The sequence below is a fragment of the Bubalus bubalis genome, chromosome 10 (assembly GCF_019923935.1).
Source record: "Bubalus bubalis isolate 160015118507 breed Murrah chromosome 10, NDDB_SH_1, whole genome shotgun sequence".
NCBI classification, from domain to species: domain Eukaryota; kingdom Metazoa; phylum Chordata; class Mammalia; order Artiodactyla; family Bovidae; genus Bubalus; species Bubalus bubalis.
The window spans coordinates 37,598,795-37,622,133 of record NC_059166.1 but is presented as its reverse complement, the minus strand read 5'-3'; the positions used below and the strand labels follow the sequence as shown (position 1 = coordinate 37,622,133).

The 23,339-nt window shown below is 36.8% G+C and overlaps 1 protein-coding gene across 7 annotated transcripts in view; it reads right to left on the bottom strand.

Moving 5' to 3' along the window:
* Positions 1-23,339, bottom strand: part of PTPRK (protein tyrosine phosphatase receptor type K) — a 623,130-nt gene that overhangs the window by 477,360 nt on the left and 122,431 nt on the right. For 6 of the 7 annotated variants that reach the window (XM_045161947.1, XM_045161941.1, XM_045161943.1 and 3 more), the window contains exon 2: positions 868-990. In XM_045161947.1, the coding sequence (XP_045017882.1) occupies positions 868-990 (123 nt within the window). Of the gene's footprint in view, positions 1-867; positions 991-23,339 lie in introns of those variants that run through there. The other variant, XM_045161945.1, reaches the window with a different exon arrangement.

The window sequence follows — 23,339 nt, the reverse complement described above, 5'->3', positions numbered from 1 at the left end:
CCGATTTCCTTTAGGATGGACCGGTTGGACCTCCTTGGTGTCCAAGGGACTCTCAGGAGTCTTCTCCAGCATCACAGTTCAAAGGCAACAATTCTTTGGTACTCTGCCTACTCTATGGTCCAGCTCTCACAACCAACCACTGGGAAAGCCTTGACTATATGGACCTTTGTTGGTAGAGTGATGTCTCTGCTTCTCAACATGCTGTCTACGTTTGTCTAGGTTCCTGCCAAGAAGCAGCTGTCTTCTGACTTCATGGCTCCGGTCACCATCTGCAGTGATTTTAGACCCCAGGAAGAGGAAATTTGTCACTACTTCCACCTTTTCCCCTTCTATTTGCCATGAAGTAATGGGGCCGGATGCCATGATCTTAGTTGTTTAACATTTAGTTTTTAAGCCAGCTTTTCCACTCTCCTCCTTCACCCTCATCAAGACGTTCTTTAGTTCTTCTTTGCTTTCTGCCATTAAAGTGGTCTGATTACATCAAATCTCATGATTTAATAGAAGAGGTAGTAAGTGAGCTGATCTCACAATGCAGACAGTTTTGAAAGGATTTTGGATGTTCTTTTTATTTTTTATGCTTGGTTTTATTTCCATTTTGCTTTTTTATTAAACAGGAAAACAAGCACTAATACTTACCTTTTTTCAGGGTCAGAGATAACGAAGATTACAGTGAATTTTCTTGAGGTGCAAAGGATTAGATAAAGTTATTCAAGAAAAGGCAAAGAATCCATTGAGGGTCTTTGATGGGGTCAAGTAGTTTGACCACAGTAGTTTGTTATAACAAATTATTATATTATAACCTAATATAAGAAAATGCTACATATTCCAAAGGGCTTTTCCAACCTCAGTAAATAGAATGACTCTTACCTTGAGGCATCTCTGGTGGCAGATAATGAGGTTCTTGAGCACTAACATGTACCCATTCAAAGTCATCATATAAATCCTGGTGGTAATCACAAGCTCCAGGACCATCATCAAAAGTACAGCCACCTGAAAGGGGAAAAGAAGAATTACTGTTATATTCTAAACAGTAGATGTGCTGGAAAACACATTAGATTGCAATGTACATTGTGGTACTCATAAATTTAATAGTAAACAGTATTTCTATCTATTACTACTTTCATTAAATGTCCACATACATTGAAACTTCTATCAGTATCTTGTTTGAGTAAGAGATTGATTTGAGCCTCAGAAGTAAGGCTGAGGCACAGATTTTTAAATATGAATAATAGAAGATACATTTAACTATATAAACCACCAGGAATCTAAATAATTTTTAACAGCTTTATCGAGGGGAAGGGAAGGAAGGAAAAGAGTGAAAATTGTCTTTATAAGGCAAGTTCCCCAGGGACTGTAGCCTGACAGACTCCTTTGTCTATGGAATTTTTGAGGCAAGAATACTGGAGTGAGTTGCCTCCAGTACACATTTCCTTCTTCAGGGGATCTTCTCCACCCAGGGATCGAACCCAGGTCTCCTGTGGCTCCTGCACTGGCAGGCAGATTCTTTATCACCTGAGCTACCTGGGAAGTCCCACAATATCTAAGTTTTACCAAATTTCTTGCTTTAAAAGAACACTTTGAAATGTAGTCATAATAGCAAACGAAATACTTAAACTTTTATAAGGTCTAAAGTGCTTGTGGTCAGTGAAACACGCTTCCATACTTTATTTAGATTACTTTCATACACAATTATGACACAAAAGTGGGGAAAAACTGAATGAAGCATAAACCTGATCAGATTAGCCTACCATCCCTCTCAGCACCTTCACTTTATTTAATAACCTCTTTTTTAAAAAATGGAGGTGGCCTTTCCCCTTTACATCAGTCATTTTTACTGGCTTTATTTTCTGGGGTAATTTTATGGCAGAAGAAGAATAATTACTTTTGCATCTCAGACTGCATATACAGGCAGACACAACTCAACATATTTCACTTATTCAATTCATGAAAATCAGAACTGGCCTATATATCTAATCTTGAATGAAAATGGATTAGAACTAATGAAAATCCAGCAGTGGATTTAATGAGAAAAACCAATAACCTGTCTCCTTTCAAGTAGCTTTTTTTGTTTAGTTTCCATGGGGATCCTTGTGAAGAAACTCTGAATTCTCTGACTAAAAGCAGGCTAGGGGGGCCGTTAAACTTTAGGCCTATAAATTCTCAATAAATGAAGAATTCATTTCCCTCATCAAAAGTTTATCAATTTGAGAATAAAAGTTATATTTCTCACCAATGACAGAGACAAGCCAGTGTTATAGGCAAAAAACGCAAAATCAGAAATGTTCAGATCACATTATGGCCTGAGCAATCTTTATCAAAAGTGGAATATGACTTGGGTATCCCCAAATCACTCTTATGACCACATCAATCCTTTACAATAACAAAATTTCAGCAGGTTGAAGTCTTAACACTGTCATTTAAATATGCCTAAAATAGCCTTTATATAAATGCTGTCATGAAAAATGATGTACTTTTTAATTTAAAATTAATCCGTGAAAAGAGGTTGTTAGGAAATGAATCTTTCCATAGCAATGGGAAAGTTTGTCTCAAAATATAATTTGCTATCATGACCCTAAAATGACTTATTGCTTTGTAACACATACCTTCAGGGCCTTCACTGCCCATTATAATAGTATGAGTGACTTCCATATATAAATTTAAACTACCAGTGGAACCTACATTGGCACATTTAGAAGACAAATGGCCTTAATTGCTGTCCTTCATGGCCATTGTTAATTTTAGCCTCCAGGATTCTTATTAGCAATAACAACTAAGTGTAGCTATACAAAATAAGTGGGTCAATCCTTGTTATTTGTTGCACATCACTGCCATATTAGTCAAGAATCTTAGGAAAAGTTCCTGGTCCATCTGACTTGGGTGATAAAAGAATTTTTTTTAAGATAATTTTTTATTTTGTAATTTACAATAAGTTCTAATCTAAGAAGTACAATATATCTATGCATTACATAGGTAGCATAGGAATTAATCTTTGGTAAAAGATGTTTATTGGAGAAGGAAATGGCAACCCACTCCAATGTTCTTGCCTGGAGAATCCTAGGGACGGGGGAGTCTGGTGGGTTGCCGTCTCTGGGGTTGCACAGAGTTGGACACGACTGAAGCTATTTAGCAGCAACTTAGCAGCAGCAAAAGATGTTTATGAATCTTTTTGTAAAGAATTTTGAAGTTCAAGGTTAAAAACTAATACAGTATACTGGACTAGATGATAAGAAATACCAAAAATACTATTCCTGGCCTGATGAATGGAATGGACAGACACGAGTGGGAAAGTGTATATATATATAAAATACAGTATGTTACAAGGGATCATGGGTTTCCCTGGTGGCCCAGTGGTAAAGAATCCATCTGTCAATACAGGAGATGCAGGTTCTATTCCTGGGTGGGGAAGATCCCCTGGAGAACGCAGTGGCAACCCACTCCAGAATTCTTAACTGGGAATTCCCATGGACAGAGGAGACTAGCAGGCTAAAGTCCATGGGGTCACAAAAGAGTTGGCCATGACAGCAACTAAAGAACAACAACAAGGGATCATAATAGTATGACCAAAGCCACAAAGAACACAAATGACAAATGAATTGGCTGCCTATACCTGAGTTGGCTTCGGAAGGCTTCATGGAGTTAGGCCTATAAAAATGAGTAAGGATGTGCCAGGCCAGAATGCAATTAGAGAAAAAGCAAAAGCAAGGGCATAACAAATCTAAAGGAACAGGAGATGCTGAAGAATCTCAATTCTGTGTAATGAGAATGAAAAGCAATCAGGGACAAAAAACTAAATATGAGATTTTCAGACACCGTAAAACATTTAGGGTTTAGTCTATCATCGTATGAAATCATTAAAGGGTTTCATCCAGGAGTATGATCCAGTTCAAGGCACATTAATAATAATGATAACAAAAGTAACACTCCAGAAGCTATGTGAAGTTTAAAGAGTAATGGGGGAAAATGTCTGTAGATAACTTGGTTCAACCTTACAACAGACAGCACTTAATATAACTAGAGCTAACTTTGCATAACCTTAGTTTACCTTTAAGGCTCACTAGACTAAAAACAAAGTCTTCTTTAATACATCATCTTCTACACACATGTCCCTCTGTTTAAGACATTTTTATATATAGTATTATGACCTATTTAAAAAAGAGATCTTAGCAAGGCTCTAATTCATAAATAAAACCTAACGTACAAACTCAAAGCTCCACTGAGCTAGACAAAAGGAGGTAACACTGAAATGATGTTCAAGAAATTTACTTAGGCAGAGAGGATGAAAAATGAGCAAGAAAACACCTTACATTTTCAGTTTTTGTGTTTGCTGCTGGTGACAGGACTGCGAGTAGAAGCAAAACCATTTCAGAGAAATGACAACCGCAAGTTCCTCGACCCTTGGAGGAAAATTACTTCTGAAGAGCCATTTCACAGATTGCTAATTCCTCTATGCCAGTCAGCCAGCTAAGGTACAGATCTGTCACACAATGGCCTGCTTCCATTGGCACAACCCATTTGTGGGGCATTGCAAGCTGTTCATCTGAAAATTAAAATCAAGCTAATCTAGACTTGCCTAAATTTCTTTCCATTCCCACTGAAAGGATGTGTACTAACATTAAATACAAAAATATAAAAAATTAAAATATTCCTCTCTCGAAAATTATATTGCCTAAACATCTAGAATTTAGAGAGATTCTTGAGTGTTTATTTAAACAGATGGTGATGGCTCTATGAGGCAGTATGGAAACAGAGACCCTTCCTGTGAAATCGTAAAAGAATCAAAGTGTGTGTGCTAAGTCGCTTCAGTCATGTCCGACTCTGTGTGACCCTATGGACTGCAGCCTGCCAAGCTTCTCTGTCCATGGGATTCTCCAAGCAAGAACACTGGAGTGGGTTGCCATGTCCTCCTCCAGGGGATCTTCCTGACTCCAGGATTGAACCCGCATCTCCTACGTTTCCTGCATTGGCTGGCAGGTTATTTACCACTAGTGCCACCTGGGAAGCCTACAAGTATGAGTATTAAAGTCAAATACTTTCTGATATCAAAACTTTCCATAAAACTCAGGGTCAGGTTAATTTAGAACCAAGTTGGGTTGGAGAAAAATAAAAAGTCAGTAGTCCCCCAGACAACTCTGAACATTTTATGGAGGACATTTTTTCAAAGCATCTATGAAGTCTTAATTTTCTGACTGAAGTAAATAGCAAGAAACATATAGAATTATATTTCATGGTTCTTTACTATTTGTAAAGAAAAAGCCTCATTTAGCTAAAGATAGAGGCCATTTTAATTTTTATTTTCTTAAGTTGGAATACACAGGGTTCTGAAAAGATAAAAAGTTCTAGACAAAATATGTTGGCAAAATGCAATATTATAAATACTGTTGTTTATGACCCTCAAAAATGGACAAATTAATATTTTCCAATTGTGAATTAAACTGTGATACACAAATTTGCTCATGTAAGTGACCATCAACTTTGAAATAATCAACCCTCCATTAAGAAATAATCTTTCCTCCAAAGAAAGGGTAATATGTGTCACATTAGGTCACATGCAATACTAAATCAAACTAACTTTGAATAGATGATCTGTATCTATGCTAATCAAAACCATAATATATTTTTACCGGTATAAGCCCCAAAATGCATTACAAAGAAGTCAATATGTTTCACAGAAAAAAAAATTCAGAAGAACAGAAAAGTAACTTGTTACTGAATATCTTAAATGTAATTCCACTTATAATCTGAGGCAACATTGTCTATTTCCAGAAAAACAGATTATTGGAAAAGTATAAAAATTGATGCTTTTAAATAAAGTTCATATTTCCTCTGAAACCTACTGGGATATCTTAATAGATTGTTTTCCCGTTCAACTTCTTGGAATATTGAAGGTACAAAATAAGAATCAACACATCATAATCAGTGTTTAGGAAGTTTATCTCCAATCTAAGGGTAAGCAATGCTTGTTCTCAATTTAAGTACAGAAATTCAAATAGGAAAAAAAAATCCAAATAGATGAAAAGGATGAATATCTTTGAGCTCATAAGTATGAGTCACTTAAACTTAACACGTTGCTCTGGTTCAATAACAAAGAGGATCTAAAGACAATTTATGAAAAAAAGGTTAAAGGTAATAACTTCAGATCCAGAAAAAAATATATTTTGCCCTGCTAGTAGTTAATTAGTATAAGAAAATATTATTTCAGCCTAGCTCCTCCATAAAGGAAAAGGAACTTGAAATACATTTATGGAAATTCAAACCCATCATTTATTGATAGATATAAATGACTCTTAATGATGAGTCAAGAGCTCATTTCAAACACACCCATAAATTATCTAATACCACTTCAAGCCAAGAATACATGTATAATATATATAATCCAAGATTATTTAGCTAGTAAGACTTATATTCAAATTGTCTATGTTTTGAAGCAAATGCTATACTACTAGCTGAATAATCTTCCTTTAATAAGACTAAATTAACCAGAATAGAAAAATAAGTCCAATTTTACTTCCCTCCATCTTTGCAGAGAAGCAATATTAAAATCTCCTCAAAAAAAAATAAATAAATAAAATCTCCTCAACTTCAAGGCTTCCCAGGTGGCACAGTGGTAAAGAATCTACCTGCCAAGGCAGGAGACTCAAGAGACACAGGTTCCACTCCTGGGTCAGGAAGATCCCCTGGAGAAGGAAACGGCAACCCACTGCAATAGTCTTGCCTGAAAAAGTCCCAAGGTCAGAGGACCCTGGCGGGCTACACTCTATATGATGTCGCAAAAAGCTGGACATGACTGAGTGACTGAACACACACACACGAGGAATTTAACAAATTGGCATATACTGTCATGATGCGGTAGAAGAAAGACAGCATTTCTAGATGAAGCATGCAGAGATGGCTGAGCACATACACAGCTTTGCTATCTGATTTCTTTGAGTTTCAATTTCCTTCCCAATAAAATCAAGATAATAATAGTTACAGTACAGTTGTATGAGGATTAGTGATAATACACGTAAACCCCCTAACATTCAACAAGTTTTTTAACAGCACCCTTATTTTTTTATGTTCCATTCTTAACAATGTATTCTGTATATACACTATACAGAGGCAAACTCCTGCACATACATATTAAACAGCAGAAGAAAGAATCTTATGGTTTCTACACAGTTTACCCAGAAAGACTACAGAGAGTCCCCATAAAGAAAATATTATATTACCATAACCAGTTTTCTCTGAATATTCATCAGATATGTTTTCAGTAAGGAAATAACCTTCCTTTAGATTAAGGCAGCAAACTTCGTCTATCAAAAGCCAATTAATAAATATTTTAGGTTATGCAGGCCATATCATTTCTGTCACAACTACATAACTGTTGTCACTGCAGCAAAAAGTAGCCACAGAGACTACCTAACAAATGGGTACAGCTGTATTCAAACAAAACTTTTATTACAAAAACAGACGGCAGGACTTCCCTGATGGTCCAGGAAAGACTCTATGCTTCCACTGCAGGGGGCACAGGTTCAACCCATGGCAGGGGAACTAAGAATATACATGCCACAAGAAGCAGCCAAAAAAAATTTTTTTTCTCAATTAAAAAAAAAAAGGTATAAAAACAGTTGGCATGCTGGATTTGGCCTGCAGGCCATAGTTCATCAACACCTGGATTAGATCACTCTGATCTTAAATATTCTTGAAAATTACAGGTAGTACACAGTCTGGTTTAAAGCTTTCAACCAAAGATCTTTGATTTCTCCTCCAAAGACCTGCTCACTTCCATATGACCTGATTTTCTTTCCCTTATACCAAGTAGGCAGCAGCCAAGAAACTGAAGCTGGAAATGGGGTCTGAATGACAGTACTATGTCTAAAAGCAAATCAGACTGTCTGGCTGGACAGTGGTTCAAATCAGAAAGTGAGAATATGCAAGAGCTGAAAACACTCTCAAGGTCCTTTCTGGGCTTCAAGGTTTTAAGATGACAAAAGGAAATGTATTTTACATTATGACCCATCATATTCATGCATACCTGCATGCAAATATTTAAACACATAATGTGTGTGAACCCAAATACATTTATTCACTCAATCATTTGTTATCTCCTCCTATGGATCACTGGGCTGGTGCTTTTTCTATAAATGAAATAAAATTAAAAGTAATTGTGTGAATCAAGGAAATAGATAAAAGAAAACAGGATTCCAATGCTCTGTCTCAAACATACCCAAGCACAAGTCCATTGTGGAAGGGTACCCAGAAGTCAGATGTGCATAATCCAAGTCTTCATTCCTAATTTTCAGGTCTCAGGTACAAGTTGAAGTTCCAAAAATAAGCCTTGGAGACCTGGGCAGCCCTGACAGTACATATGTGACTTCGTCCAACCTCATTATGGAACTAATGGATGATTACATGCCAAACAGCCATAGAAATGATTTCACAGATGAAAAGAGCTTTATTAAAATGTAAAAGGAACATATTAATGAAAAGTACCTCTTAGTAGAGAAAAATAAAATTGCCCAGGGTTACAAAGCAAGTAAATATCAGAGTCAGGATGTGAACCCAGGTACTATACAGGTTCTTTACTCTCAACCATGAAAATAAATGGCTTCTCAAAATCAAGAGTCGTTAGATATTTTCAGCACAACCTCAAGCCATTACTCAACAAAGAGAGCAGCACCTACCCTTCCTACCCATGTAATGGTGTGGCGGTGCTGCAACCTTTATGGATAAAATGTAGTAAACTTTGAACCACGTTACATATCAAAGTCTCTTAGGCTTGATGCTAGCAATAGGAAAGATTCCTTACTAGTGTTAGTTGCTCAGTGGTGTCCTCTGTCCATGGAATTCTCCAGGCAAGAATACTGGAGTGGGTAGCCTTTCCCTTCTCCAGGGGATCTTCCCAGCCCAGAGATTGAACCTAGGTCTCCCACATTGCAGGTGGATTCGTTACCAGCTGAGCCACAAGAGAAGCCCAACAATACTGGAGTGAGCAGCCTATGCCTTCCCCAGTGGATCTTTCTGACCCAGGAATTGAACCGAGGTCTCCTGCACTGCAGGCAGATTGTTTACCAACTGAGCTATCAGAGAAGTCTGATTAACTAGTAACTTCAGCAAAGAATTTTATTTCAATACGGCGACTGACGCCTGAGAAAGTGTATGATACTATCCTATCACTCTCGCTTGGCAACCTTCATTTTCACCTCATCTTCCCTAAAATATGTATAAACAAGTGACTTTTCTTCTTTAAAAACATTAAAATAAATCAAAAGCAATTTGTTCTGGCAATTTTTGCAGTAGCCCTTATAGGAATTCTAGGGTAAGAAACCAGGTGTTTTTGCAAAACATATTAATGTATTTACCTAAGTTTCTTCTCCTATTTTTTATCCAGTAAAAATTTTTCTCTCCTAGTAAAATCTCATCTTTTTTGTTTAGTGTTAGATACACAATCTAGACAAACTCAGTGAACAAAGTAATAGAGAGTAAATGTACTGAAAAATACAATTCACAACTGAAGCCACAGTTACACTTTGGTAAAATTGGAAACCATCCAAGCTCACATTTAAACATTTCTTTGTTTTGTTTCTCATGGAGGGATTCCTGGTAGGCTACACTTCACCCATATCAGACACATTCTGGCTTATTTCAGCAGTGGCTCCTGACTCAGCTCAAGCATGATGGGTGATGGATCATTTTTCATTTATGAAGGGAGTTCTGCAAAATGCTGAAGCCATGTAAAATGGAACTCCATAACCCAACCTTCTAGAGGACGAGCAAAGATCTGCCTTATGGCCTTGAATTAAATTTTTTTATCATATTGGCAAAGGAATCTTAAATATTCTCAGTTGAAGAAGTTTAACAATTCAGTTGTGTAAGGCAGAAATAAACTTTGAAGAAAAGATAACCAACTAATTTAGTAATTAAAATGCATCCTGAAAGTAAAAAGAAAACTTTCTCTTTTTCATTAATACGAAGCCCTTTAACTACTGAAATATTTCTAGACTTGGTGTACTAGAGAAGTTGTACAAGTGAATGTTGGATTTTCCACCATTCTTAAAACATTCTAAGGAGCAAAGACTTATGGTTCTTTCTGCCATTTCCTTTATTTAGAATTTAAAAAAGCTGGATATCATCATTTCAGTCAGTATGTTAATTACTGATTTCCAATGTATTAACCAGTTCTCTCATTCTAAGCATCATATAAACAGTCAGTCTGGCCTTTTACCAGGTTCCCAGCAAATAAGCCACTCACCCAAACACAAGCAATCTTTATATTAATACTGAGTGATGTTAAGAGACCTTGTCAGAGATCTCTGCCCCTTTCCCATAAAGGAAGCAATCTGGGCTTTAACCAATGTTTTGCTGAGACTTTCACTAGCCTTTAAATATATCAACTTCTGACCAAGTCAGTGTTGAGGCCTGTATTACAATGAATTTCTCTGCTCAAATTTTCTTTATCAGGACAGTGCATACGGTAACCATTTAGAGGAATCACCACATAAAGTAAAGATTTCTCAACCAGCAAAAACCAATGCTCAACACAGACATTTAAGCGACGTGTAAGTCAATTGTCACTCTAACCTAAAGAAGACAGTCATAATTGGGAGAACGATGAATAAGGTTTTTATACAGGGCTTTACCAAGTGAGATTCAGGCCTGCCTATATCCTTATTCTCTCATTTCAATTGAAAAAAAAAAAAAGCCAGTTTGGCTTCTACTTCCACCTACTACATAGAAATACTGTGCCAATTAATTCTGAAAATCTCTCCACAATATCCTGTGACTAGTAAATCCACATGCTATACACATTTAAGGCATCATTAAGTTAGGGTTTCAGTAAGGAAAACATCTGAGATTCCTGTTATTATTTTATATTTACAGGATACTTTTAAAGTAACATGACCAAAATTTGAAGGATTAGAAAACAGACAAGCTTACAACAATATCCTATCATTCCTGGGCCTTTGTAAAAAAAGATAAAGCAGCTTATATGATAAAAAAAAATTTCCATTATATGTCAAAAATTCATACCACCACTGATTCTACTCCCTAGTAGAACTTCTAAAATGTAAACTACCACAATTCAACCATTCTTATATAATAAAAATATTTTAAAGATGTTGACTCTGCCTATATTAGAATTTCAGATGAAATTCAAAAATATAAAAAAATCCTTCAGTACAGAAAGGACCTGGAAGAATAATTTCATACAGGGAAGTTAACTTTTGTTGCAGACTCCATTTGTATTAGGGGCTCTTGGCTTCCAAGAATAGTAGGTATAAAAATACCTACAGACCTGAAATATCCTTGTCTCATCAAATTCACATGATTGACTGAAGCATTATATCTCATTTACTTAACATATTTAATTTTCCCTCCAGTTTTTGCTCTATAATGTAATGACCAACTTTAAACTGTAAATGACCACTGAACTATACAGTTTACAGATAAAAGGCAAACACACTTCTTCATAATGAACCATAAAAAATCTGGAAAATTTTTATTTTCAAATATGAGGGGGTGAAGAGCTGGCATACAGATCTGAATAATAGATTAAAAGCAGTGACAGTATGGAGATAGCATCTGAAGTCTGGTATCTGCTGTGCAGGAGGACAGTTTTACTGCCTCACTTCTCACCTCAAGCCGTAGCTTGTATTTTGAAATTGTCAAAGCTCTAAAAACAGATAAAATAAAAGACATTAGTACAATGTAAAGCTGACAAGGGCATGGTTATCCTAGCAAATAATTCATAAAAACAAATTGCGCCTAATCAATGTCTCAGTAAACTTAAGAAAAGTTTACCATCCTCACTATTCGAGTAAAGGCAAATTGCAACAAAACTAAGAATTTTTTCTCCATATCATTTGCAAAATCTTCAAGGATTAATAATACTTGGTGGTGGTGGTTTAGTTGCTAAGTCATGTCCAATTCTTGCTACCCCATGGATTGTAGCCCCACCAGGCTCCTCTGTTGTTGACATTACATGGGTTAAAAACAGGAGGGCAAATGGCACTGTTTTGGTGGGGGAAGGGGGGTGCAATTTGGTTTTTAATCACTTGCCTTTCAATTCAGCAATAACACTTCTTGAAATCTACCCTACAAAAATATTCACATATGTGCAGTCCTCCTGAGTTCTATAATATCAAAACAAGCTAGAGCAACCAACTTCCAAAAGAGTGAAACAAATTATGTATGGGTCTTTTCAATAACATCCAAAGACAATAAAGATTACCTTCAAATTTGGAGGGCATTTACAGAAAAATTATTCACAACTAAAACCAGAAACTTTTCACTAATGAGCACTAGTAAGGTATTTTATTACTTAATTTACATGAAAATCATAAATGTTCAATACTATCAACTTATGAAGATAAAGACAAAGTACGTTTTAAGAGGCAATACAGAATCTAGCAATTATTTGGCAAATGTTAAGACAATAAAAAGATTCAAAGATAGAGGTAAAAAAAAAAAATGTTGAATCAGTGGACAAATGGAAAGAAGAACTGGGGTCACAGGCAATGAAGGATATAAAAGTATCCTGCCATAACCACCAGTTCTTTCAACTGGCTATTTATCCAGATTGGGAAAACAAAGAAAAACTGCTTATAAGAAGAAACAGTTTATGATAAACCATTCAGGATAAGATTGATTGCAGCAATAGCATTGTAAGGCAGTCCAAAATAAAATTATCTAAAAGAATAGCTTTGAGTATAACTTCCTAGTATTCTCCTGACATCTAATAATAAAACATAGTTCCTTTCCACTTATCACTTTAGTAAGTTCAGGCCTCACCTGAAGGTACAACCAGTTTGCAAAACAGATTACACGTAATAGAGAGCTAAACATGTCAAAAGCATTTTTGATGCTACTTTATCTTCAAAGGATGGGTTGATAACTTTGTCAGAGAATGCAGACATATAAGTATTTCCATATGAAGTGCTCGGATTATGATTATAACTATCTGGCTACTACTTTTAATATTATATTCTTCTAATAATCTGATATTAGTAAAATAAAATCTATTTCAAGAAACAGCATTTTTAACTAGTGGAATATAATCCAATCAACTAGTGAAATCACATGATAACCGTATTAGAAGAAATAGGAAAAAATCTTCCAACTTCAAGTACCTTTCAAACCCTTGCTCTTATCTCTCAATTTTGTGTTTAATTTTAGTCTACAAGTTAGATGTTAACATGTATTCTAGTTAAACCAAGATGATGCATGGAGGAAGTAGAGCTGGAGGAACTGAGGCATGACAATCATGGTTTAGAGCAAGCAATCAGCTGATACTCCAAGTAGGTGTATTTGACTACAATTCTTTCAGGAAATGCTCCATAGAGTGAGTTATAACAGGGAGAAGGGCTGTTGGGCTGCAGACACTGTGTGACAGAGACTCAGAGGAATGAAAGCATCTCTTGGGGAAGAAACAGAAGCAACTTGGGGGAGCAGTGGACGTGAGGGAGCTGTACTAAAGACTAAGAGCTTGAAAGTCCAAAGGAAGAGCTGAGGGGTGCAGTGGCAGAGACCACTAAGGTGAGGCCTACATGGATATAATAGTGGAATCTGTACCCTACTCAATCTAAGTGGCAGTCATATCAAGTGGCCAACCATTCATGATACCATGTATCATATGAGGTTGTACCACTGTAAGAATTGCCCAGATATAAACACAGGAGGTTTTAACACAAGTAAGAAGCATTCAGATTCTTGATCAACAAGTTTTAACCTCTAACCTGTTAACTGCGACATCTAAAGGGAAATGTATGAGACTAGGAACCTTCTCCTTGCTGTGATTATATCTATAACCAAGAATTCCCCCACAAGATGAGCATAATCCATTTATAAGATTCTGCATCCCGTCCTTACCCTCCCTTCAGTAGTCCATAAAAGGGATTGCCTAGGTTGCATACTGCAATGTGCTTTTCATGTATTTGAAGCATCTTGTAAACACAGAACAAAACACTTGTTTTTGCTGTGGAGATATTGGCTATAACACAGCCATGTTTTCAAGAAAAATTATTTCTACCAAAACATTAAAAGTCATTAAAAGCTAGTGACTTGGCATGTGGCCTTGCCCCAGGCTGCAGCAATGTCTACAAAATGCAGTCTTGAACTGGATATCTTTGATTTCTTTAAAGACCACAAAAGCTCAATGAGTGAAAGACTATTGAATCTGACCCAATGGCATTAATTACACCTCCAAGGGTGAAGTGAGAATTGTGTGAGTCAAAGAATAAAATTTTATAGTACTATAAAACACTGATGTAGAAGTCGCAGGGGAAGGGAACTGCAGAGTAAGTAATTGAAGGCAGGAGAGCTGACTTCCTGCCCAATCACTAACTTGGCTGAGACTTCAGTGGTAAAACTTTCTTCCCAGACTTAAATTTATAATCACAATAACAACCACAGCCTCCAAAGAAAACCAATGAACACACTCCTCTTCTCAAACATTTAAGACACAAAGTAAATCTCTCTAAGGACCCAGGATGTCAGGCATATCTTTTTTCCCCTCAAAGCTCAATGTTACCATGGAGAAAAGTCAGACCTAAACCAGTCAACATGATTGTATACATTATACACCAGAATATATAAACATGTATTTTCTTACAGAGAAAGGAGGAGACTGTTCAAGTTTCCACTCCAAAATTGAGAGCAGCTTTATTTCAGTCCTATGACCAAAACTATTCTCTACATGTTGATAACTTCAAGCAGATATAAGTAACAGGAAATTACTATATGCACAATTTGATATGCATTTTTGCAATTGCAATCTTTAGATGCATTAGAATTCACAAACTCAGAAAGGCTTTATGGATCTCAGAAGGGATTAATGAAAATATTTGCTAGGAATACAAAGCGTAAAGCAAACAGTTATTGTTAACATGAAATAAAATATTTAACACAGTTCACAGCACATGGGTGCATGCATGTTAAGTCACTACAGTTATGTCTGACTCTGTGACCCAGGGGACTGTAGCCCACCAGGCTCCTTTGTCCATGGGACTCTCTAGGCAAGAATACTGGAGTGGGTTGCCATGCCCTCCTTGAGGGGTTCTTCCCAACCAGGGACAGAACCTGTGTCTCCTGCATTGCAGGTAGATTCTTTGCCACTGAGCCACCAGGGAAGCCTTCACAACACATAGTAAGCACTAATACACATCAGATTTTTGTCTTTTGTTTTTTTTTTTTTAATTAAAAATTCACACGTATTCCTACCAACCAGAAAGAATCAGTGCAAACATTTTGGTGTATATTTCTTTCTAGGCTTTCCCACATTATATTTTCTTATTACATATTGCTAAGATTTGGGGCTCCAAAATCACTGCAGATGGTGATTGCAGCCATGAAATTAAAAGACTCTTACTCCTTGGAAAGAAAGTTATGACCAATCTAGATAGCATATTCAAAAGCAGAGACATTACTCTGCCAACAAAGGTCCGTCTAGTCAAGGCTATGGTTTTTTCAGTGGTCATGTATGGATGTGAGAGTTGAACTGTGAAGAAAGCTGAGCACCAAAGAATTGATGCTTTTGAACTGTGGTGTTGGAGAAGACTCTTGAGAGTCCCTTGGACTGCAAGGAGATCCACCCAGTCCATTCTAAAGGATATCAGTCCTGGGTGTTCTTTGGAAGGAATGATGCTAAAGCTGAAACTACAGTACTTTGGCCACATCATGGGAAGAGCTGACTCATTGGAAAAGACTCTGACGCTGGGAGCGATTGGGGACAGGAGGAGAAGGGGACGACAGAGGATGAGATTGCTGGATGGCATCACCGACTCGATGGACATGAGTTTGAGTGATCTCCGGGAGTTGGCGATGGACAGGGAGGCCTGGCGTGCTGCAATTCATGGGGTCGCAAAGAGTTGGACATGACTGAGCGACTGAACTGAACTGAAGGTTTAGGATAGCTACTAGTTTCCTAAAATTTATAGTACCCGGCCATTTTGCTAATGCTGTAAATAAAATAAAGTTATGATTCATGGTACAAGGGCTTCAAAGTATCATTGTTGAGCAGTCGCTCAGTTGTGTCTGACTCTTTTTGACTCCATGGACTGCAACACGCCAGGCTTCCCTGTTCTTCACTATCTCCCAGAGTTTACTCAAATTCATGTCCATTGTGTTGGTGATGCTATCTAAGTTGCATCCAACTCTTTCATCCCATGGACTATGGTCTGTAGCCCTCCAGGCTCCTCTGTCTGTGGGATTTCCCAGACAAGAATACTGGAGTGGGTTGCCATTTCCTTTTCCAGGGGATCTTCCTGACCCAGGGATCGAATCAGGGTCTCTTGCATTACAGGCAGATTCTATACCAACTGAGCCACCAAGGAAGCCAAAGCCTACATTCATAATGTCTATATAATGCTACATTTGTTCTCCTTTGTGTGTAAGTGTATGTATAATTATGTATGTAAGTGTATGTATAATTATTAAACTCACAGGAATTTCTAAAACAATATTTATAATGGCAATGGTGAACAAATGTTGATTTGTTACTGCTCTTCCTCTAGCTAGAGTGTTAACTTTTTTGGTAGATTAGTATCTCCCTGTACTCATCTTCAATGCTATTTTCATAAGGGGATATTCTTTAGGTACAGGGTAAAAGTAGCAGCAGCAGAAGTATAAAAGTGTCAGGAGTAGTAAAAGAAAGAGATGTGACGATCGTAGAGATGAAACTGCAGGAACAGCAATACAGTAATTGCAGCTAACAATGGCTGAGTGGTTACTGTGGGTGAGGTACTGTTCTCAACGCTTTACATGAAATAAATCATTTAATCCTCCTAGTAACCTAAAAAAAGTGGATACTACCAATACTTCCATTTTATTCTTGCCTAGAGAGTTCCATGGACAGACCATGGGGTTGCAAAGAGTTGGACACAACTGAGCAACTAAAAAAAAAAAAAAAATTACTTCCATTTTAAAGATGAAGAAATTAACATAAGCTTAGTTTATCTGAGCTTAAGCAATTTGTTCAAGGTCACATTGCCAGTAAGGCACCAATCCAGAATCCAAATCCAAGCAAAGTTGGCATTTCTGAGCTTTCCTCAAAGGGATGGGAATAAGCTTTTCAAAGGAAAGAGTGGCATTCAACTTGAGAAAAGCCAACAAGCAAGCAAGGTATTACCAGGTGAAAATGCAAACTAAAGGAGCAGCCATAAGCCATGAGCCAGCTACCACAGGCATTCCTACAAGCACAGGAAAGATCTCTGGAGAAATGAGATACATTTTTGCACAAACTATGACCAATTACAAGAGGTCCCTTAGGAAAAGCAGATTTCATGTTCCAAACACTCCCATTTATTCAAGTAATGGCTTCCTCTCAGCCTAAGAATCACATAGACTTCTGAAACTAGTGAATTTTAAGTAAGATATTGGCGCAAGTTCTCTTTCATCTCTTTCTTGATTTCTTCCCTTGGAGATGGGAACAGAGGCATCGTCTGATTTTAGCAGCTGTGACTCAGCTGTCTACTCTCCATGCCCGCACCAGGAATTTGGAAGTCCCTTCAGAGATGCCATTTACAAGTGAGAAATTGTTGGGAGAGCAAGGATACGTGCCTCTTTCAGTTAGCATCTCTTTTGTGTAATAAATATTTTTAACCCAGTTTATTTCGGCATCTACAACCCATGTATTTCCTCCATAGTAGAGGGCATTTAATTTACTAGAACCAACTATTTGAGGATGGTGACTGTATTTAAGCCTGCCTACATACCACTGAAGCAGGACAAGGCAGTGACATTCTAACCTGACTCCTAATAGAGCTCAAAGCAATCCCATAAAGACAGACAAACTAAATATCAGAGTTACCTGCCAAGTATCTATCAGCATGGAGTGCTGCTCAGACCAGTGTATTTAAAAAAACATTAATTCGCCCCTTGGCTCAATGAAGTCCTCCCTAGTTTTCTAGGAAAATGCAGGGATCCACTTTAAATGTTCATTTATTTAAAATGAAAAAATTTGAGCATCTATGGAGTTGCAATAGACCCTCAAGCCCATTGAGCACAATTCTCCACCCAGTACAGGAATGTCCTCTAGAGTCTCAGGACAGTTGGCCTCAGCATATGCTTGGATATTTTCACACCCTTCATCTCAAGACAGGACCTCTGTGGTATCAACAGTATTGCGTTAAGATGGCTTTGAACTCACTTGACAATTCAGATGGAATGATATGACACATTTGAGGAATTTCATCTTCCCAAAGACTACACCCTATTATGTGTAACAGAACCATTAGACTTCAGAATTGGAAAAGACTTTAAGGATCATTTAAGCATAGGTTACTTTTTGTTTAACCTAGACTACAATTTAGTGAGGGTAGGACGTCTATATGTGGATACAAGTGAAGCTGAGCCTTTAATGATCACTGTATGAGGGCTGCCCTACTGAACCAACTTGCCAAAACAAAGCTTCATTTCTGTTGACTTTTTCATATTCAAACTTATGTTTATTTCCTAATTTTTCTCTTTCTATCCTATTGAATTGACCTTAAAACCCTGATCCAAAAAAAAAATAAAAAGACTAATAAAAGTCAATAGGTCCTAAAGGAAGCAGAGAGTACTGAGATTCTGGTGACCTGTGGGTCTTAACTTCGGAAAAAAAAGAAACTAGATCCATTCAGCCTTTAAAAGAAACTGCACGTGGAGAAAAACATTCTATTTAATATTTCCCAAATTCTAAGGAACAAGCCTATCTGTACTAAATATATTTGTAATATTATATGAAACGAAAGCTCACAGAAAAACACTCCGTTTTCTCCAAGTATATAAATATAAGAAAGAAAAGGAGTATCAATATTTTAATTGAATCGGACCCCTATCTCTAGGTAGGAAAGGTCACTCAGCTTCCTTTTACACTGGGGACTCTCTAAGGTTAATTGACTTTCCCAGACTCAGTAAATGATGAAAGAGAGTCTCTATCCTAGGTCCCCTTTCTCCTTGTGAAGCAGTTCTTTTTTCTCTATTACATACCATCCTCCTGCAATGTTTATTATTCAGCTTGCCTTCATCAGCCAATTTAACTTTCTAATTTTTTTTTCTTAGCTAGTGTGCACAAATGAAATTTCCTCAGAGTAAAAGATTTTTTAGATAGCAACATTGTATATCATTCACCTAATTTTAAAAAAATGAATCAAAAAAGAAGTTGGATTGCTTTGCTTTCCTACAACTCATTTTCAAAACTTCCTCTTCTAGAGAATGGTTCTTCATTGCTCTGTCCAGCTGACCTAATGTAATAAAGTAATCTGCAAGCATTTCTAAACGTGGCTTAGAAAATGAAAAACAAAACTGCTCTAAAAAGGATCACATTTTGCAAAAAGAAAGAAACCTAAGTATTTTTTGTAAATTCACATATTATGTGTCAAATCCTGTAAGTAGCACTACTCTAAAATTTACAGGTTTTTAATTTTATATTATTTAATTTAATATTTACAAACATTAACTTACATTTTTTCATTTAATATGAATATTTAATGTCATTTAATATTTAAAAATAGAGTCAATGAAAATGTTCTCTTTTTTAGAAGAGAAAACTGAATGGAACCAGTTTCTTTTTTTTCCCAAGTAGTGACCCAAGGGCATTAGAATCTCAGTTACTGTGGTTTCTGCTTCCTTTAGGGACCTATTAACTTTTAGCCATTTTTCTTCTCTCTTTTTTTTTTTTTCCAGTAATGCATTTTATTTTTTATTTTTTTATATTTTAATTTTATTTTATATTTAAACTTTACAAAATTGTCTTAGTTTCTCTCTTTTTTTTTTTTTTTTTTCAGTTTTCTTAGTTCAGAAAACTTAGATACAGAACAATTCAATTTGGCCAAGGTCATATAACTAATAATTGGTAAATTAAAACCTGTTTCTCTTTCATTCAAAAGCTTGTATATCCTTCAATCCATGTGAAAAACAAAAGCAACTGGAGTCCTGACGACATACAGCAGAATGAGGAAACCGCAAGAACTGTTCATAAGCACACAGTTGGGCTTAGGTGTTACTAAAGCAGGTAATCTGGCTTTTTCTTTGATAACATTTCTTTAACTTCTGCTCACTTGCTCACATGATTCAAGGGTCAGCATAACCTGGAAGAGCTATTCTCTGCATGTCATCTTCCAAATCTCCTCAACAACCTTAGAATTCTCCAAGGCCAAGGCTGCTATGTGAAAAATGAAAGGAGATTTTTCTCTAAGAATTTTTCTTTTCAATCTTGAGAAAAACCTGGATGAGGCATCATATAAAAAAATTGTGCTTAATGCCCAAGGGCATAAGACAATTACCACAATTTAAAAAAGTTTTTCCTTTTAATAAATAATGGTTTACTATTTTAATAAACACAAAAAACTGCATTCGTATTTCAGTAGTAAAAAAAAAAAAAAAAAAAGGCTCCATTTGATATGTACAGTAGTGAAGGGAGGAAAAAAGAAAAACACATTCTTTTCACAAATCACTCTCACAAATCACTTTGGCAGCGATGACTCTTGAGGATAATTTCCAGTTGTCAAGTCCCCTTCTCTTCTGAGAGAACAGACTTGAGCTGAGGAGTTGCACCTGAGCCCAAGAGGCAGCAGGAGAGCCTTGTAGAAAATAACATTATAAAAAATGAAGCAAAATCCAACAATTGTTACAATTACAATAACATTAAGTCTCCACCTATAAGAAACTCGACTTTATTCCCTCAATCACAGTAGACTGAATATAGCTAGGTATAAGAAACATAGGAAGGCTTTAATAAAAACTGTTGAAAATAATTAAAAATATAAAATGAAAAACTTTATTATTATATGTATGATTTTTAAAAAGCTTGGCTATGTTAAGTCTGTGATGACTGGAATTAAATATTTGGAGCTGATAATGTCTTAGGTGATATCAGAGCTCAATGAATCCAGTCACCAGTAAATAATTAAAATCAATAAACACTGATTTCAGTACCAGTAGTACCAGTACTGCACTAGATAATGGACATACAGAAACAAAAAAGTGGCTGCCATAAAGGGAGCTGGAGAAATAAGTAAGCAATTAGTGTATGAGAAATACACAGTTTGTGTATAGCAAGTAGACAAATGATTAATAAACACTATACTCTGGAAGGTAGTTAACAAAGACTTCCCAGAAAATCTGACATATGAACTAAGTTTTGAAGATAGAATGAAGACCACCACACAAAGAAAACAGCAGGTACACAAACAAGAATGACTAAAATTGGATTAACTTCATTTTCGGGGAGTCTCGGGTTTAAAGAAGGATCTTAAGAGAATAGCTGGAGAGGTCAACAGTGCTCAGTAACAACTGGCATTGTATGTCATGCCAAGTATCCCAAGACCTACCTTACAGGTGAGGGATACCAATGAAATTTGTTTTAGAAAGACCAGGTTAGCAGAACTGCAATGGACAGATTGTAGAGGGCCACCCACAAAGGAGAAAGACAGTATGTGAGGAAGTGATTGCAATAGCCTGCGTGACAGTGGTGAAGGTCTGAACCAAACGAGGTTTAAAACCAGATCTACCATTACTACAGTGGTATACAGATGTTTCTTTTTTGCAAGTGATTGGGGAAAATAAAACTATAAATGGTCCGTCTAGTCAAGGCTATGGTTTCCTGTGGTCATGTATGGATGTGAGAGCTGGACTGTGAAGAAGGCTGAGCGCCGAAGAATTGATGTTTTTGAACTGTGGTGTTGGAGAAGACTCGAGAGTCCCTTGGACTGCAAGGAGATCCAACCAGTCCATTCTGAAGGAGATCAGCCCTGGGATTTCTTTGAAAGGACTGATGCTAAAGCTGAAACTCTGGCCACCTCATGCGAAGAGTTGACTCATTGGAAAAGACTCTGATGCTGGGAGGGATTGGGGGCGGGAGGACAAGGGGACGACAGAGGATGAGATGGCTGGATGGCATCACTGACTTGATGGACGTGAGTCTGAGTGAACTCCAGGAGTTGGTGATGGACAGAGAGGCCTGGCGTGCTGCGATTCATGGGGTCGCGAAGAGTCAGACACGACTGAGCGACTGAACTGAACTGAACTGATTTTTCAATTAACAAGTTTACAGATTCAATATAGCTTGGCTTTCCTTTAGAATTAAAAGGCAAGGAGGATGCATGGATACACAAAAAACATACCTACTATGCATGCATAAAGACATGCATGTAAAAAAAGATGGAAAGGATAGGTTCCCCCAAACTTGTAATATTTCTTTCAGACTAGTGGGGTTACAAGCTTTCTATTTTTTAAATTCCTTAGTATGAACTCCTATGTCTTAAAGATTTTATATATTTATTTTTTTCACTCTCTAAGCTAATTTTAAAAAATTTAAAACAAATGAGAATGTTGTCATCATTCAACAGATATTTACTAAGGACAAATCACATATTTACTTATGTCATATATGGATATAAATCCTGTGAAGCAGAAAACTTTATTTAAATTTTATATTTTCCTCTTATTTTTGTATATACTCTGATTATGCAATGGACAAGTAATTCTATTTTCCCCCCTTGGGTTAATGTTTATATTTCCAGAAAACAAACTAGTTAGGTTTAAGAAGTGGTCCAAGATTAAAGATGTGGCAGTTGTGAGAGGTAAGAGAGCCTGCTGCTGCTGCTGCTAAATCACTTCAGTGGTGTCCGACTCTGTGTGACCCCACAGACAGCAGCCCACCAGGCTCCTCCATCCCTGGGATTCTCGAGGCAAGAACACTGGAGTGCGTTGCCATTTCCTTCTCCAATGCATGAAAGTGAAAAGTGAAAGTGAAGTCGCTCAGTCGTGTCCGACTCTTCACAACCCCATGGACTGCAGCCTACCAAGCTCCTCCGTCCATGGGATTTTCCAGGCAAGAGTACTGGAGTGGGGTGCCATTGCCTTCTCTGAAGAGAGCCTAGGAGTTAACATTTCAAGATAATATGAGCCATTTCGAAGGTCTTATATAGGAGGATAATAAAGGGTTAACTCTAATTTCTAAATTGCTCTATGGATAACAGTTCTCCCTGAACCTCTCACAAGGATAGGCTATTAAATATCCAAAGCACCTCCAAAGAGAAGTTTATATACTGTTTATACATAGAAAACACATAATGGTGAATAATGCAAACTCAAAAAACAATAATATTATAATGGAAAACATGGGAGTCATTTAATAATGCTAACAGGCACAGATCACTGTAATACAAGAAAACTAATTTGTGGGTGTACCATTAGATGTTGTTTCTGGACTTATCACTATTATAAATCACTCCAACTTCATTTCTTCACTTAACAAACAAATATTTAATAATTAGGCAACAACACTGGATATTTCTTTTATCACAGTAGTATTTTTGTCACCCAGTCCCTCTTCCTTAATTTTCTCATTCCTAATAATAGTGTCATGAAGTCAGAGTTCA